This window comes from Zophobas morio, unplaced genomic scaffold, assembly GCF_036711695.1.
Source record: "Zophobas morio isolate AGI-343-1 ecotype UQ-CSIRO unplaced genomic scaffold, CSIRO_AGI_Zmor_V1 ptg000024l, whole genome shotgun sequence".
Classification (NCBI taxonomy): Eukaryota; Metazoa; Arthropoda; class Insecta; order Coleoptera; family Tenebrionidae; genus Zophobas; species Zophobas morio.
Genome location: NW_026972129.1, coordinates 2816898 through 2834614, shown reverse-complemented (window position 1 = coordinate 2834614; position 17717 = coordinate 2816898). Strand labels below are relative to the sequence as shown.

The window sequence follows — 17717 nt, the reverse complement described above, 5'->3', positions numbered from 1 at the left end:
CATGGAAATGCATTCAAATAAGATTCCTTCTTATTATTATTAAATATATAATTAAACCATTTTGAAAGCTTTCAACAGATCTTGGTTCTGTCTTTGAAGCATTAGGACCCAACAAAAACAATGATTATGTCGATGGTTATTGTTATTATATTATTTTATATTTATTAGCTATAATATTTAGAATTTTTCTGTGTCTCCTTTTATTATGAATAAAATTCTAACTTTTTAGATAACTTATAGGTATGTGTACATGTACTTTTGTTTTAATTTATTTTTAAATACCAAAAAATGAGAGTAAATCAGATTTGTCAGATTCACAATATCGGCATGTGTCAAATATTTTTCTATTTAATGAATTTCTGTTATCTTACATTTTCTTAAGTATACCACAGCAATAAGTCTATAAATCGACATATTAACTATAGATAAGGCATAAAAACATTATAAAAACTATACGACTGATAACTCATATTTAATTAATTGTTTTTGTCTACATTACCGGAGGGAATTAGTCGTATTCACAACACATTTACGGCAGTGGCGCATATGATCTTGATTATGTTGCGACCGAACCATCAGACTACGTATTGATAAAGTGAAAACTGTTGGTATGTTATGTTTGCGTGAAGATGTTATCGGAAAATAGAACAGTGTCCGTGACCAGGACACCGCTGCAGGCCGCTGTGCCAGGCGCACTCTAGGCCAAACGCAATTTGCTCTTTTGCGTTTGTGGTAATTGCGTGACAACGGTGTCACCGGAAGCGGTCGCGTGCAGCTGAGAACCTTTTGACCGTAAACTCAACGAATAACTATAAACACACCAAATTTCGAACTCAAAGGGACTCTAAAGAAAATTTTATTTAACAAAAATAAATGAGACTTTTTTATATATAACATTTTAATTTCTTGTATGTTACAGTGCTAAATAGTAAGAATTACGTCACAGGGTAAAAGCAATAATGAGAGTCATGGTTTAGCTGATGGTATTGATTGGTTAGGTGCTGGCAGCTCCAGGTCCGCGACTGCGTTCCTAAAACATAGCAACCCTTAAACTTCCATCTCACTCGACCATTTTGAGTTAGAGCAAGAAAAACTAAGCATTTTATTAGTTCTGTGACTAGGAGCTGCGATTATTTCGCACAGTTTCGCCACCATGCGCAGTGAGTGAACAGCTAGCTGGGCCCAGAGACCACTCCTAGTGTTGGTGCCTGATGTGACACTACAGTAGTCTACAAATGAACAGTGCCGAAATGCCGAGAAACAGGGGACACGTGTAGGTGCCCCAGGCCATGGGGCACAGCCGGGTGGTGTGGCCAGCCGTGCTGCTGGCCTTCGCCCTACCATGGGCTTCAGCTGGGTAAGTCATACACCAGCTGCTGCTTCATTGTTGCTTAGTCCCCTTTACCGTTATGGGTGTGTGTTTCAAAATATAGCTAGTCGTAGTAAAGAACTAAACAAATGATTTATTTCAATATTATTATTAAAAATGATCAAACTTATTTGAACATATGGTTTTAAAAAAGTATATAATATATATTTTTAAGTGTTAATAATATGCAATATTCTTTAGGGAAGTATTGTATTAAAATTTTGATATCAACATAGAATTAACAAAGAATCTTTGTCAAAAATGGCATTTTTTATTATAACAATAAAGCAAACATTTTTAACGAAGACTAATATATACACAACCTATGCATCAAGAACAGTATAATTAGATTAAATGATATTTTAGAAAATTTAGATGTATGAGAAACAAACATTTGTGAAATATACAGAGAACAGCTTTTGTGACGTCATTGTTTCACGGCGTCCTGGCGCCAAAGGAAGGGCAATATTATTCTGGTTTGATTTCAAAACAAAGAAGTTACCGCAAAGATTTTCAGAATATTATCTGCAAGTAATCATTAAAAAGGCTCAGATGGTTTCGGAAACTTTCTTTTCGATGTCTAAATAACAAAGTTTAAACAAAAACAGTGATTAGAACTATATCAACTATAAAAAATTCGGTTAGAAACCAAATTGTCCCGTTTCCTTCGATTTGACTATAAATTGTTAGACCATTTTTTAACGTCTACAACGAGTTCTACATTGACAAATACGGCTTGTGAAAATTGCATTAATGTTTCGCGCCGTTTAGTTTTGATTGTAGAAATTATATACGTTTTTAGGTCGCCAGGAGCAGGAGGCAGTTATCTAGGCGATGTTAACATATCGGCAATTTTAGACTCCTTCAGTGTCAGCTACGACAAAAGAGTAAGACCAAATTATGGAGGTAAGTTAAGAGCGAAATAAATCCTTGTGGTGTGGTATCGATAAGGGGGAGCGGCGACGTCAACCGCCCAGCCGCGATTGAAGCGGAATGACAGAAAAACGGTATGGTAAACGTAAGCAAGGTACAGCAAAGCAAAGCCGGGCGGTCGGCGGCGGTCGCGCGGGTCGCGTTGGCAGGGTGGGGCCAGATCGATGCTCGGGGTGGGTTGCCTAGCGACGCGCAGCATCTCTCCAGACCGCCATTCTGCTCGCAGCCGCTGACCGGGCGCAGGCGGACGGACGGCGGTGCGAGGTCGTCCATTCGTACGACGACCGTCGCTCCTCCGTTTCGAGACGCAGGCAGAACTCAATGCCACTTGTGACGTGGTATTGGTGGTGGTTTCAGGTCCTCCTGTGGAAGTAGGAGTCACCATGTACGTGTTGAGCATCAGCTCCCTTTCCGAAGTCAAAATGGTACTAAGTTTATTATATCCCCGAGCAGACAGAGCCTTTCCGCACGCCCGCTCCCTGACTCGCGCGCTTGGCGGCCTGGGGAAGCGGGTTGGTGTTATGTGATGGTTGTTGGCTTGCAGGCCCTCCCGTGGAGGTGGGAGTCACAATGTACGTGCTGAGCATCAGCTCGCTGTCCGAGGTCCAGATGGTATCTATCAATGCCGGACTTTTGTTTGTTGTGTGTCCCGTCCCCGGTCCCGCTCGAACGCGCGCGAATCGAGCGGGGCCGCAGGCGGGCAGGCCTAGGGCACGAGTTTGATTTGGTTTTCATGTCGCGACTCAGAATCTTTGCGGTTACAGGCCCGCCCGTGGAGGTGGGAGTCACCATGTACGTGCTCAGTATCAGCTCCGTCTCCGAAGTCTTGATGGTACTTACTTTCTACTATCATTTCACTTATACGGCATCTTATTAACACTCGGTGTTCCAGAAAGCATTTTATCGTAACGCATTGTATCTATCTTATCAGTACTTATCGTATTAACTCGCATTAATATGTACGTGTATTGCAACTTATCAGTCTTGATTATCAAGGTCTTGTAAAATCCGGGCAGAGCTTCCGGAAATGAGAATGTATGTCTGTGTGTATGTCGCAGTCTTGAATACTTGGACTGTGTGCATGGCCTCTAAGTCTGTTTGCCAGCTTTAGTCGTTGCGCCCGGGCGCAATCGGATAGATGTTTTGAAAGGCCGCGCCCCGGTGGAGCGCCGACCACTCCTCCGAGGAGTCGGGCCTGAGACCCCGATGGAAACCAAATCAAGGTTAAAGGTCACAGCAGGACGTGACCCTGGCCTGCCCCTTTCCGACATCTCTGTCGAGCGCGCGAGTCCACCCCGCCTCTCCTCTCCTGGCCTGCACAGTGCACTCGGGACGCAGATAAGTAACCGCCTGAGTGTCGGCATGCTGCATGTCAAACTTAAACTCTCCTTCGAAGACCTTCTTAACAGTCCTACCCTACGATTTTTCCTATAATTCGACGACATATTTGCATGCAGTGCCTAATAAGTATCTAACGACACAATTCAGACGCATTGCGCCTTTGGAAATCAGCCAAACGACGACACCCTGCCTAACATTTTTAAAAACTTTCACAAATCGTAGATGTTTCACGTAACTAAACATGTTGCATGCTGAGAATGAGCTTGATGCTTTTGTTCTAGATTAAAGAGGTAAAATTAAAAAAAATACATGCATGTCCACATACAACAGTTCTTTCGCAATCGTCATACACTGCTAGTGAAATACTGTCCGATTAAATCGATATTTTATTTTGTGCTTTTAACCATTTTTTCAAAAGTAAAATATTGATTTTTTTTATTATAGTTTTTGCATGAATACAATAAGACATCACAAAAAAGTACCAATAATAATTGTTTTATTAGGATTTTACTCTGGACTTCTACTTTCGTCAGTTTTGGACAGATCCACGCCTGGCATTTCGAAAACGACCCGGAGTAGAAACCTTATCTGTTGGATCCGAATTTATCAAGAACATATGGGTACCGGATACTTTTTTTGTAAATGAGAAACAGTCATACTTCCACATTGCAACAACTTCAAATGAATTTATCAGAATACATCATTCTGGATCAATTACACGTAGTATCCGGTAAGTTAATTTTATCGATAATTCAGTGATCAGTATCCATCAGTTCATTGTGTTACAGGTTGACAATTACGGCATCTTGTCCCATGAATCTTCAATATTTCCCGATGGATCGACAACTTTGCCACATAGAAATAGAAAGTTGTAAGTATTGTTTTAACAGTGTACAAATTTTGCAAAAAAAATGTGTAAATTCTATTCATAGATATTGTTAAATTATAGATTACCATAGTTACTACTTTATTAATAACTAAAAGGGCATCAAAAGATACCTGTGTCGTGCTTTTGTGCATAAGCCCACAATTTGATTTCTTAATCCCAGCACCATACAGTTACCGCGCATAATGCGGTGCTTCGGGCACACACATGGCACCTAGCACACAGATAACTCTTGAGCCGAGCAAACACGCAGTGGCCTTGTGAGTTGGAAGGATACTAACTAACCAGGCCCCGCAGCCGCAATCCTGATGTTTGCGTTTCCTTATGTTTTGTTTTTTCTGAGTTGTATGTTGTGGTTGGTTGCGGTCTCCTTCTCGAATACAGCACCCGCGGAAGGACCGATAGTGTTCGTGTCGTGAGCAACAACAGCAGTACGGCCTGCTCACCGCTCTGCACCGTGGCGGCGCCCGGACAGCCGTCACTCACCGGACTCACGGACAGACCGGCGGCTTCGGCCGCATTGTGCTACAACCACTGGCCCGACTCCCGGCCGACAGTCACACATGCACCCGCATGATCTGTCACATCACTCTGTTCTCAATCTAATCCACCAAAAACTACACAACATGCTTTGCACATGCTTGCGCTTAACTTATTCAGCTTTTCAGATATTGTCTTTTTGTTTGTCTTACAGCCGAACACTGAATCGTTCATCCATGTACATGATAATGTAGTTTTGTAAATCATTCATGTAGTGCTCACTTAGTCAAGGGTGGCCTGCTACAGTTACCCAGTTAAAGGCAAAAAAGTAAAAGAAATGTAGCATGGCTCGCTCACCACAATGGCATGTTCCCCCAAGAGGTGTATTTATTATGTCTTGGGGGTGCAAACTGCATCCGAGCTGTCGAATGACGTGCTTTGTCTGTTCTGGCGGCCGGGTTAGTCGGGTACACAATGAGAGATATCCGATATAAATGGAACTCGGGAGTAAAGAGCGTCGGAATAAGCAACGAAGTGGAGCTGCCACAGTTCCGGGTGCTGGGTCATAGGCAGAGGGCGACCGTAATTAACCTGACCACAGGTAACCACAATCACCCATTCTCCTTTTGCTTCCTTCCTCTTTATGTTAGTTTTTACACCCCGTTTTCGTTCAATTCGGCTGCGGTGCGTTGCCTACCCGCAGCTGGCACTGGCTTGTGATTGCAGTCGGTTACACCATGCGAGACATTCGGTACAAATGGAACGAAGGCCCCAACTCAGTGGGCGTTTCCAATGAAGTATCGCTTCCCCAGTTTAAGGTGCTCGGGCACAGACAAAGAGCCATGGAGATCAGCCTCACCACAGGTACCTAACCTGGGAATGGTAAAACAGTAGATCAACTGCATTTTTTCTTTACTGTTCTCGAAATGATCATCAATCCATGTACCTATGTAGTCGCTCACTTTTATTTCCGTCAAAGTAAATAGCATGTTTTGCATATCCAATTGTTACATACTGACATTTTTAACGAACTTAAGTGACAAACTGAAACCATTAACGGATTTTTAACAATAATTTAAACTACATTATTCCTCTAGTTTTCAATTTTCTATTCCTAGCATGTTTACCAAAATCACTACAAAAACATTTGTGAACATAATTTTGTTTAGTAGATACTTATACTTAATTGTTGTGGGCAGGAAATTACTCACGACTAGCATGTGAAATCCAATTCGTTCGTTCTATGGGTTACTACCTCATTCAAATCTACATCCCGTCCGGTCTCATCGTCATCATCTCATGGGTAAGCTTTTGGTTAAATCGTAACGCCACCCCTGCAAGAGTCGCCTTGGGTGTTACCACTGTATTGACCATGACAACACTAATGTCTTCAACAAACGCCGCTCTCCCTAAAATCTCCTATGTGAAATCCATCGATGTATATTTGGGAACTTGTTTCGTAATGGTCTTCGCGAGTTTGTTAGGTAAGATATTTGTTTTAATTTACATACATATCTAAAATAATAACATGGTGACTTATTTTGTAAGGTGTAAACGATATTATTATTGGTAGTTACACATACACCCTACGTTAACATTCTAATTAATTTGTAATTTATAGTCGTATCTGGCTAAGTAAGTGCTCCTAATTTATAGTGAAAATTTTTCATTGTGTGCTTTGACGATTTTAATATGCTTTCAATTTATTGCGTTAGCAAACTTGCAAATCACGTTTGTGATTACATTTTATACTGTAATGATTTGTACCGTCATCGGAATTTCAATAAAAGTAGAAACATTCTATTAGTAGTAGACAACCACTTATTTTTAAGAAGTATTGTGTTCATTCATAGCAACACATACAAAAATTTGTGATTTTAGTTCAATTATTTACTTAGCTTATGTCATTGGCAAAATAGACTTAGTTTGAATTTCGTATGAATTGAAATAGTTATTTATCTTAGTGGAATAGAAGCACAGTCATCTGTAATCACACGAGTTACTGTAATATGTAGTTGATGCAGTTGCAGTCATGAAACAGTTGTTTCACGAGACAAAAATTCAACATTATAGGTAAAATGAGCACTAGTGACTAGGTATAATGTAATGTAACTATGGATACAACCAATATACATTCATTGGATCTTTTTTATTCTCGATTTTATGTAAAAGCTGCTACCGGAAGATAAAACGTTGTATACCATAAGTGAGCGAAATACCATTAGGTATAAGCTCGTGAGATCAGTATCTTCTGCTCTAACATACTCAGGACTCTAAATTCTCATTCACTCATAACATGGCAATTATCTACCTTATATAAATAACTATTATTGAAAATCAAGAATCAGTATAATAACATAGTGACGGTTAAAATGATTAAGTATTATAATTTTATTCACACTATCACAAACCGTGTCATATTTTACATCCTCGGTGAGTTTTTGACACTTAACCTATAGTTATCTAACAACCTCTTTTAGTTTGTTATACCTAAACAGGACTAATTTATCAATAAAAAATTGGGACATGTTGTAATAAAACTACCTTTTACTCCACACGTTCAAGAGACGGTAAAACATAATTCCAGATCATCTGTACTTGAACAGGAGATGAATCTTCAAAAAGTAATTTATATTTTTGCTGCCCGCGTACAGCCATTGAACTACTGCTATCTTTAATCTCCTTGCGATGTTTTGTAATCGAGCCATGACGAAGTGGAAGCAGAATAATCCAGGGTGAAAGGTAATGTACCTTGAAATGGCTAGACTGACCTCAAAAGATTATAAGAAAACTATAAAAGATATGGGTTACACCAATTTGTAAGTAATAATAAGACCAGTGTCAACAGGAGGCAAAAAAGTTACAAATAAAACAGTAAAGGAATGCGGAAAGCAATGTTTTTAACTTCTAATTCTAACAAAAGAGATTTCGAAGAATTCAAACCAAAAACAAGCAAGAAAAAAAATAAGGAAAAAAAGGTTAAGAAGCCAGTGAAGAAGTGTTTACAACAACTAAAGTACAAAATGTACAAGGAATAATGCATAAGAAGAATAAGAATTATAATCGGGAAAATGTTATAAAAACTTTAAAGTCAGCATATAAACAGAAAACAATTTCAGATTAATATGAACGTTTTTTTGCCTCGAAACACATATCAATTGTTCTCTGCCAAAAATACTCAAAATGGACATACGAAAAATGCGTGGAATTTTAAGGGAGAAACTTCGACCAAACATTTACATGTGATTTTTGTTCATCTTGAAATTTAATAACACCTAAACTTCTACTTACATTTTTTTTAAAACTTTAGTTATCTACTTACTTATTGTCTACATTACTGCAAATTTAGTGCTATTTTTACGTACCCTTTGTAACAGAAATGTAATAGACGACGATTAATTTCATGCAAATTTTGCAGAGCTGAAATGTAATAGAACAGAAAAATGTTCACATTATGTTACTGTTGGGTACATTATTTTATGTTGTTACATTTGATTTAATAGCTTTTTTTTTGTTTTTTAGTTCTGAGTATTGATCCGTGATTTGGAGTTTTTCATACGAGGTGTAGGTATATTTGTATATTATCATGCTGGAAAAAAATCAACTTCGTGCTCAAAAATATATGGTTTACAAACTTGGTGATATATATCCAATTATCCAAGCAAGCGTATTTTAAATTTCAAATGACCTGTTTCATGGGCGTTTTAACGTTAAAAGGTTGATGTCTACAGTCTACAGTGTACGCTGTGTACGTTTCAATGTTAAATATTATACTTAAGTCTTTCTACTTATTTATATAGCAGAGAAATAATTTAATATATAATCCTATGTTTGAGTTTCTTCGAACTAACGTAGTTCTGGGTTTTATCAAATGCAGATTCATAGCTACGTGCAATTCAGATTTGATATACTTAATTACTAAATTAATTGGGTAATTTCGTACCTACAAAACATATAAGTATACTCATTTACAGCACATACATAAATAAGTTCAAAATTCATATGTCATAACGAGTTTAAAAATTGCTGAATCAACGTAATTAACACAAAAATATTTTAAGCATTTACATAAAAAAATATTTATGGGAAGCAAAATACGAAGCCACTTTCTTATTATGATTACTAGTTCTTATTTCCAGTATGTTTTTGCAATATTGCAGTCGCATCCTGTATTACATCTACAGATTTAGTTAAGATAAAAATAATGACTTAATAATAAGACAACAACAGAAATATTTCTGTGAATTTAATTCTGTGTTTCAACTGTATCTCATTTTTAAATCGATTTTCTGATAATAATTTAATTTGAATGATGATTCCATGTATAAAACCTGTCTTTGTTGTAACATTAATAGTACGCATTTTTTACACTGCAATCGAGTCCGTCGGCCGACTCTCTACTTTTACGTTTTCTCGACCTTTCATGACACCTACAGTACGAAGAAATAGGTCTCCCGTGTCCGTCTGTCTGTCTGTCTGTCTGTCCGTCTGTCTGCCGTCCCGGATTTTCATTAGACAGATAACCTCCGAAACAGCTGGGCCGATTGTTGTCAAATTTTGTATTTATACATATTAGGAATGTATATGTTAAAACGGTACGGGTTGGTTGCATAAACGCAAATCAAATTTAATCTCTGATTAACTCCATAGTAACGATTGTTATTATCATAGTTACAATTGTTCTTAATCAGAGATTAAATCTGATTAGCGTTTATGCAACTGTTCTTAATCAGAGATTAAATCTGATTAGCGTTTATGCAACCGGCCCTTTGTCACTTCAAAATTGTACATCATAGTAAATTGGTTTTAAACTGCATAAAATAGCATAGTCCTACACATGTAGTTTATGACGCCGTGATGAGTTTTTACCCTAAACGTCCAGATTTTTGGAACAAAAATCACAATTATAAAATAACATTTTGCAATTTAATTTTGAATCTGCAAAACCGAATGCTTTGAAATCTTGCAGATGCTTTAAAGTTATGATAAACATGACAAATTTTTAAGCAAAATACATTTGCTTATCCCCTCTAAAAAATTGATGACGACAGCTCAAAATTTTACCGAATAGATCCTATCTAAATTGTGCAAAATATGATAAATCTGTACTTGTAATTTATCGTTGCATTCATATTTTTTGGATTAGATATAGGGGGTGACCCAAAAAAATTTATGAATACCTGAATTTATTTTATTGAACTACAAAACCGAATGTTTTGAAATCTTTGAGATGTCTTAAAGTTATGATAAGCATCGTAAATGGTTGATCACAATGTATTTGCTCATCCCCCCTAAAAAATTGATGACGCCACCTCAAAATATTGCTGAATAAATCCTATCTTAAATGTGCAAAGTATGATGAGTCAATATTTGTGATTTATCATTGCATTAATATTTTTTTAGATTTGCTTATACAGGGTGTCTCAAAAAAATTAATGACTGAGTCAATTTATTTTTTTGACTAAATCAAGAATTGCAAAACTGAATACTTTGAAATCTTGCAGACGTTTTGAACTTATTGTAAGCATGGTAACTTTTTAAACAAAATGTATCTGTTTATCAAGCCCAAAAAATTCATTACGTTATCTCAAAATTTTGCCGAATAAATCCTTTCGAAAATGTGCAAAATATGATGAGACAATACTTATCATTATCCCTGTATTCATCTTTTTAGATTTGCTTATACAGGGTGATTAAAGAAATTAATGAATCAATCAATTTAATATTGATCAAATAAGAACGAGCCACCCCATTTTCTGGAAAATGTGTGAATACGCTCGTCTTTATAACAATAAAATAACGATACGCTAAGAACTATAATAACAACATTCAGAATATTAGGATTATGAATAATTTTAATAATCTACTTTGAGGCGATAAACTCATTTAAATCAAACAAATGTCTATGTGGCATTCTTCCGATGTATAAACATCAACATTTTAAACACTACACATATTGCTCAGATAGCACTATACCGAGTGTCTGGAAAATGGCGGATTAACCCTTCAGTACGTTATATACGGGGGTTTCGGGAGACCCAAAAAAATAATAAAAACATTCTTTATGATGTAGATTACGAAAAAAACGTTATTTTATAAAAATAAAATTGGCAACACTGCACACACCTAATGCGTGAATACCTCCGGCTTACTTTTTGATTTCTTAGTAACGATGGTGACTGAAATCCACCTTCGCTTTATATCGGGCAAACATTGTTGTCAAATGGAATTTTATCAAATTATTACAAAAACAACACAATGAATATATCTTTGTGCATTCTAACTGAAATGGTAATTAAACGTGGTCATATGTGAGAAAAATATTAACTAATTATAGTAATATTATTATATAATATTACTAGTTATTATGATAATGAATGAGTTGTTTAGTTGTTAAACGTAGCAAAAGAACCAATTTTAAAATCATTATAACTCCACCAAAATCTGAGGATTTTTTTATTATTTTTCCCAGACTCACCAGTTGATTTTTAAGAGCGTACCTTTTTTAACTTGGTTATTACAAAAATACATTATCAACATCAGAATTAAAAAAATTGGTCCAAAATTATTTAAACAGTATTTCCCCCGCATCCAAAGTGAAACATTCACAACCAAAATGGGATTCGAACTCAGCGGGAAGTTTCAAGTTATTCAAATCCAGAATATTAACTCGCACGATCCTTTTGTCTCGCACGTACGCGAGGTATTGGTTATAATAATATTAATAATAATAATAAATGTTTATTATCCAACAGACGCTGGTCCGTTTACAGGATAATATGTACCTGAGTGAATATAATTCTAAATACAAATGTTGTTTGACATTACAGGTGTAGTTACAGATAATTTCGCACATAAATAGATACACAATAATACATAAATTACATAAATTAAAGGAAAAGAAATCTAAAGAAAAATTTAAAAGCATAATTTATTATTGTCAAGTAGCCATCGACTTTAAACTAATGATGCTTCTGACGCAAAGTCAAGTAATTGTGACTGAAACGCAAAGCCGATTCATAAACCAGAACAGTAAGAGTACCTATATTTTACAACAATCAGTCCAGTAATTTTGGAGATTTATGTCTAATAAAAATGAATACACACATACGACATAGGAGACCTAGGAGTCATGAAACGTCGAGAAAACATTAAAGTAGCCAGTCGTCCGATGTACTCTATTATACTCTGTTCAAACGAAAGGGTCAGTGATCACGTGAAACCTGCATGATGCGTTTTGGGGCCGAGTGCGCGTAAGATTACTGCGCCTAGCCCGTGTTACAATGTAGGGAAATTTTAAGTTCTGATTTTGACAAAATAATATTTCCAATATCCGACATAATGACACTTACAAGTATAAAAACAAGTAAAAACAAAAAGGACGAAAGCAAGAAGACGACACGATGCAAGGGATGAGTCAACAATGAAACGCACCGACAACGAAATATCGGTATAGTGTAAACCTGGTTTGAGAAAAACCCTCCCCCAAATTTGTTGACCAATAAGCAGTTGAACACAGGCTGCTCACGCGTCTTTATTGCTGACTCTTTCACTTGAATATACTATACAATACTTTATTATGTTTTCGTATTCTAATGGTAGAAAAAACATAAAAGTAGCGATTCGCCTAATGGACTCGAATACAATACTTCATTGACATATGCTCTGGAAGTTAAAAAACACTAAAATGTTAACCTGTTTGAATTATTATCATAAACTATTTTATTAAAATATAAACAATACTCGATACACCGAATATAAACATCACGAATCAAATAGAACAAAACCCAATGTCTTCATTAACTTTATTCCAACTATGTACCTACTTTGGAATTTCGTGTTTTAAAAAATCAAGTTTATGTATTTTCGTTACATACTTCCAATGCACTGATGTGTGTTTTTTAAAAGTAAACATAGGGATTAGGCCCATACTTACTTTCATATATTCAGAGCTAAGAGAATATCCCCGTGTATTAATATTATTTGAGGTCTGCATAATTTTAAAATGTTGCAGTTTTACCACTACCTAGTAATCGTAGACGTTTTTAAAGTTTTAATAATTAAAATGGCTAATACGTCATATGCTAGAATTATTATAAAATTGGAACTTTCGTTGCCGTTACCGTTAAAAACACTCCGAAGGACTGGAACAAATTAGTGTCCATTTAAATGTTAGAATCATTCATAAAAGACCTGTAGGCCTTATAATTATAACAAAATGTGTAGTCCATTTTGACTGTTACAATACTATGCAAGAAAATAGTATGTTAACTACGAGCCATGTTTTCTCAACTCATAATGAAATTAGTTCAAAACTAATACAACCGGCCTGTCGGAATTGCGGTGCATTTCTAGTCCGCGACCTAATCTACGTAATCGACACAGTTATTTATAATTTATTTCTTAAAATTCAGAATCAATAACTTATAAAAATTTTGTAAATAGCAAGAACATACTAGGTACCTATTTTCAAATTTACTGTCCGTAAATCCACTTTATCGACTTTTCAGTCCTGTTATGTATGAAACATGAACCGTTGATCACATACATGCATATTAACAAATTGCAGTGATGGTGGATATTATTGTTATTGATGTATTGATGAGGTACCGAATGATATAGTTTCTGAAATCGTTCAATAAAGCCACAACAACTCTTTGCGGAAACAGAATTTATATTGTGTTACATATAAGATACATATAATATTTTATAAGCTAAAATTATTATATGACACTATCAAAAATTTGATCATTTTTATGTTGGACAATTTTAGATTCTATAAACATCTGGCTACGAACCACATCTTTTCCAATATATTTTTATTCTTCGATTTTAAAAAGAATTTGGTTTTCCTCAAGATTTTAATTTATAACACTAAAATGATGTTTCTTTTTTTTTCGAATTTATTTAATTGCTTTAAAAACAATGCCAGCACCCTCTGAACCCCTACAGTTCACCAAATAATGGTACATGCATTTAAATATTCTGTGTTCCGTTGTAACGATCAAACATTAACTTGTTTTTATGCTTAGAATTTCGCCACTCACAGCTACTTAGCCAGAACGATTTGTGATTTATTAAATTGTAAAGATTTACCTTTGCCTTTCTTGCTTGTGACAACTGCGTTTCATATTTATAAACTTTTCCATTGTCAGAGTTACGCACCATGACTCATGTAAATGCCAACAATTTCAATTCCATTGCCTGAAACAGGCAACAACGAACAGTGTTTTTTTTGAAATTTGTAAAATGTGTAAAACCAATTTAATGGTTTTATACTTTTAGTGATGATCATGCAGGGCGTAAAACTAAACATGGTGACATTTTTAGAATACGCTACGGTTGGTTATATGGCGAAGCGAATACAAATGAGAAAGAACCGTTTTTTGGCAATTCAGAAGATCGCAGAACAAAAAAAATTAAATGTAGATGGGGGACCCGACAGTGATCACGCGCCGAAACAAACAGTCAGTAGTCGGCCAATAGGACATGTAAGATGGACAAACTCAATAGGGGTAGAATGTCTTGTTAGTGTTGAACTTTGTTTCAGGAGGTGCGATTTAAAGTTCACGATCCAAAAGCACACAGCAAAGGTGGTACTTTAGAAAGTACGGTCAATGGTGGCCGCGGTGGAGGGGGTGGACCAGACGAAGAAGCGGCCGCCCCAATTCCGCAACACATAATCCATCCCAACAAAGACATCAACAAGTTGTATGGCATAACGCCCTCAGACATCGATAAGTATTCGCGAATCGTGTTCCCCGTGTGCTTCGTGTGTTTTAACTTGATGTACTGGATTATTTATCTACACATCTCTGATGTAGTAGCGGACGATTTAGTGTTACTTGAAGAAGACAAGTAAACAAGTGTTGACTAGAGTTGATAAACATTCCAAAATTTTTAATACCAGGACAAACTAATTGAAAAGTACATACAAGTGGATCCATTTCAGTAGAGATATCGACGACTATACATTTGTACTCGCGTAGGTTTAACAGCGAGACATGTATATAGTCCCCACAACGGTGCATTTCCGCTACCTAATCATCGTAATTCATGGTCACATCATATTAAAAAACAAACTATTTAAATTTACGTATATTTCCGTTGTTAAAACGATATTTGAGTAGTTACCAGAGTAATATTTACCATATGTTATTACGTACATAAGTTGTATCAGCAAAGAATTTATTTAATTGTAGTTAATATCTAGTCGTTACATCTAGTCGCGTTTAGTATAGATATTGTTGATTTGCAAGAGATTTAATTTATTTTTGTATATACATCTAAGAATTGTTCATTTTTTACATTTTTTGCACAGAGCCCAACTGTTACATTAGGGTAGTCCGCACGCATTTTACCCGCACCCCAAATGGGAGGTTGCCTCCTTCAGGGATCCACGCATATACTATGCAAAAGCCGTTAGAAGTAAACGGCGAAACGAAATTCTAAAAATGTAAAATAATTATAATTATATATACAAAAGAAAAATTAGGTAGGATACGCGCTCGTAGTCAACTTGATACATAGATGACACTGACTGTACATAATATGATATATATATATATATTATATATATACACAAAATAGAACCATGATATATATTAATTAAAAATATATATGCAACTAGCATGAAATGCGAGCGCGTTAGTACAGAAGGGAAACACGATCGATCGGACAGACGAAGTTTATATATTTGATAATGTTCTGGACGTCGTCTCTGAGGATCGACACCCGGAGCATCATCTTTTTTGCAAGCGCGCAACTGTACATAAAATTAAACGGACCGTAACATTTCCCCGACAACGTACACCGTACCATCACTTCAGTATTTTAATGACTTGTAGCACACAGCACAGAGCAAGAGTCTGAAGTTACGGAGCAATATTTAACAGAGTAAACTTCCTTCTTATGAAATCGACACCGCATCCTGCACCCACCAGCGAGCGCACCGGAAACTGACGACGAATTTTGGATGAGCTAACATGCACTACCATGATTAAGAAAACTTGCGATCGCCAACATAATTCACAGTAGCCGAATAGAAAGAATTTGCCGGTGTCAGTGACGGCGGGCTCGTTGAGGGCAGGGGGTGCGCGGACTCCATGGAGGGCTCGGGCTCCGTGCACTCCCTCACCCGCACTGCGAGCGACTATTGCTCACTATTGAATATTCTAAATGATAAGAAAGAGTTGTATGTACTATATTTGAAACATTCCAATTATTTATTAACTACGTATTGCGTAGGTATATACTGTTTGGCGTTTTTATTTGAATAAAAAATTTTAATGAGTGCTGCATTTTTAATATCAAACACATCCACTTCTATTAAATTGTTTGTTCTTATGACTCAAATTACCTTATCGTCGAAATTTTATTCAATCAAAATATTGATGAAAGTAAGTAGTGTGCAGTGAGGAAAGGCGTCATGAACAAAGTTTTTCTAGTGACATATGTATAACCAATGGGCAAAGTGAAGTAGCTAGCTTGTAGATTTCTGCTGGATCTGCTTTATTTATATTTATTCATAATTTAGCCTTCAATAGCCGATTATTCTGGAGTGCAAAATTTTCAAAATTGCCGTGGATCGCGTGTTCGATTCCCGCCTCGTCTCTGGGTGTTTGTGTATCTGGGTTTGGGGTTTTGTGCCGGTATAATAAAAACAGTACGTGGTCATGGCTGTACAAAAGCCCAGAGCAGCTCTAAGACCAAATGAAAAAACACTATACGAAAAATTATAAATTTGATTTTACGAATTTTATTTTATTTATGAAAATTTAACTCTCTATTAATTCGACCACTCATTTTTCCGAACTCAACCAACCACGATAATTTATCTCTGGAAATTCCACGTGTGAAATTTTAAGTGGAAATTCTACGTGGAAGTATCACTGGAAAATTCCGCACTGCTTTCAAAGTACAACATTTAAGAAATGATTTATTCTAATTATTGTAAAAATACAATTGTTATAAACAGTCTTATTGGTATCTATACTTGCAGCACTAGGAACTACTTAGTGACCACGATTCCGGTGATACTTTCATATAATTATTATTGCTAGTTCTGCAGTATTTCCTTAATTGCTCATTATGATCCCGATCAAGTAGCAAGTATTGTTTCAGAGATGCTCCTGGAGTCCTGAATTATGTCTTGTAATTTTAATTACTTCTTGCTTTCCTATGCCAGATTTTGACAGAATGGTTACAGCTCATGAACAACAAGTGATTACTTGATTAGTGATTTTAGGTTTTTTTGTGCCAAGTATTGTTTTTTGAGCACCTAATTTCAACCATGTATTTAACGTATTTTCCCACTGGAGAATTTTTGAGCCATTCTGCATTCTTGTGACGCTAAGAAAGAGTCTTATTTTTTTTGATCTGATCACCTATTTTTAATAAAAGTTTTTTAAATAATCTGAAAGCAAATATTTTTTTTTAATTACTCCTAGAAATTTTTTAAAATAATTTTTTTAAGCAAATTACCTACGTGACATATGTCCGGTGATTCTTTATTCGAAATTAACCACTTACTGTCGTTTAGCAAATGAGAGCTTCCTTGACGATTCTTTGAGAACACTGGATTGTATTCTAATTGGCCTGAAAGTTCACCACCCTTTTCAGCTTCATCTCGAAAAAAGCTTACCAGAGGACTACCAGCTTCATTTCCCTTCCAGACTAGTTCTCGAGCCGCAATATAAAAAAAATTAT

The 17717-nt window shown here is 36.0% G+C and overlaps 1 protein-coding gene across 10 annotated transcripts; it reads left to right on the top strand.

The window, feature by feature from the left end:
• Positions 1-852: 852 nt before the first annotated feature.
• On the top strand, positions 853-16301 carry LOC135134838 (gamma-aminobutyric acid receptor subunit beta). Of its 10 annotated transcripts, none has more exons than XM_064063681.1 (10): positions 853-1357; positions 2172-2275; positions 2660-2727; positions 4147-4373; positions 4432-4514; positions 5473-5610; positions 5736-5873; positions 6209-6493; positions 14340-14500; positions 14563-16301. In XM_064063681.1, the coding sequence occupies exons 1-10, from the start codon at positions 1290-1292 to the stop codon at positions 14869-14871; spliced, it is 1581 nt and encodes a 526-aa protein (XP_063919751.1). In that variant the 5' UTR covers positions 853-1289; the 3' UTR covers positions 14872-16301. The 10 variants fall into 10 exon arrangements, with proteins under 10 accessions (XP_063919751.1, XP_063919756.1, XP_063919755.1 ...); XM_064063680.1 differs by lacking the exon at positions 2660-2727 and adding an exon at positions 3067-3134 and having other exon boundaries at positions 858-1357; positions 14560-16301; XM_064063679.1 differs by lacking the exon at positions 2660-2727 and adding an exon at positions 2847-2914 and having other exon boundaries at positions 858-1357; positions 14560-16301.
• The last annotated feature ends 1416 nt before the right edge of the window (positions 16302-17717 follow it).

What these genes read in the sequence shown, in the direction of transcription:
- LOC135134838 (XM_064063680.1), top strand. Translation starts at nt 1,290, where the DNA reads ATGGGGCACAGCCGGGTGGTGTGGCCAGCCGTGCTGCTGGCCTTCGCC. An exon ending in GGTCTTCGCGAGTTTGTTAG is followed by an intron (nt 6,494 to 14,339) that starts GTAAGATATTTG and finishes TGACATTTTTAG; the next exon opens with AATACGCTACGGTTGGTTAT. An exon ending in GTAGTCGGCCAATAGGACAT is followed by an intron (nt 14,501 to 14,559) that starts GTAAGATGGACA and finishes ACTTTGTTTCAG; the next exon opens with GAGGTGCGATTTAAAGTTCA.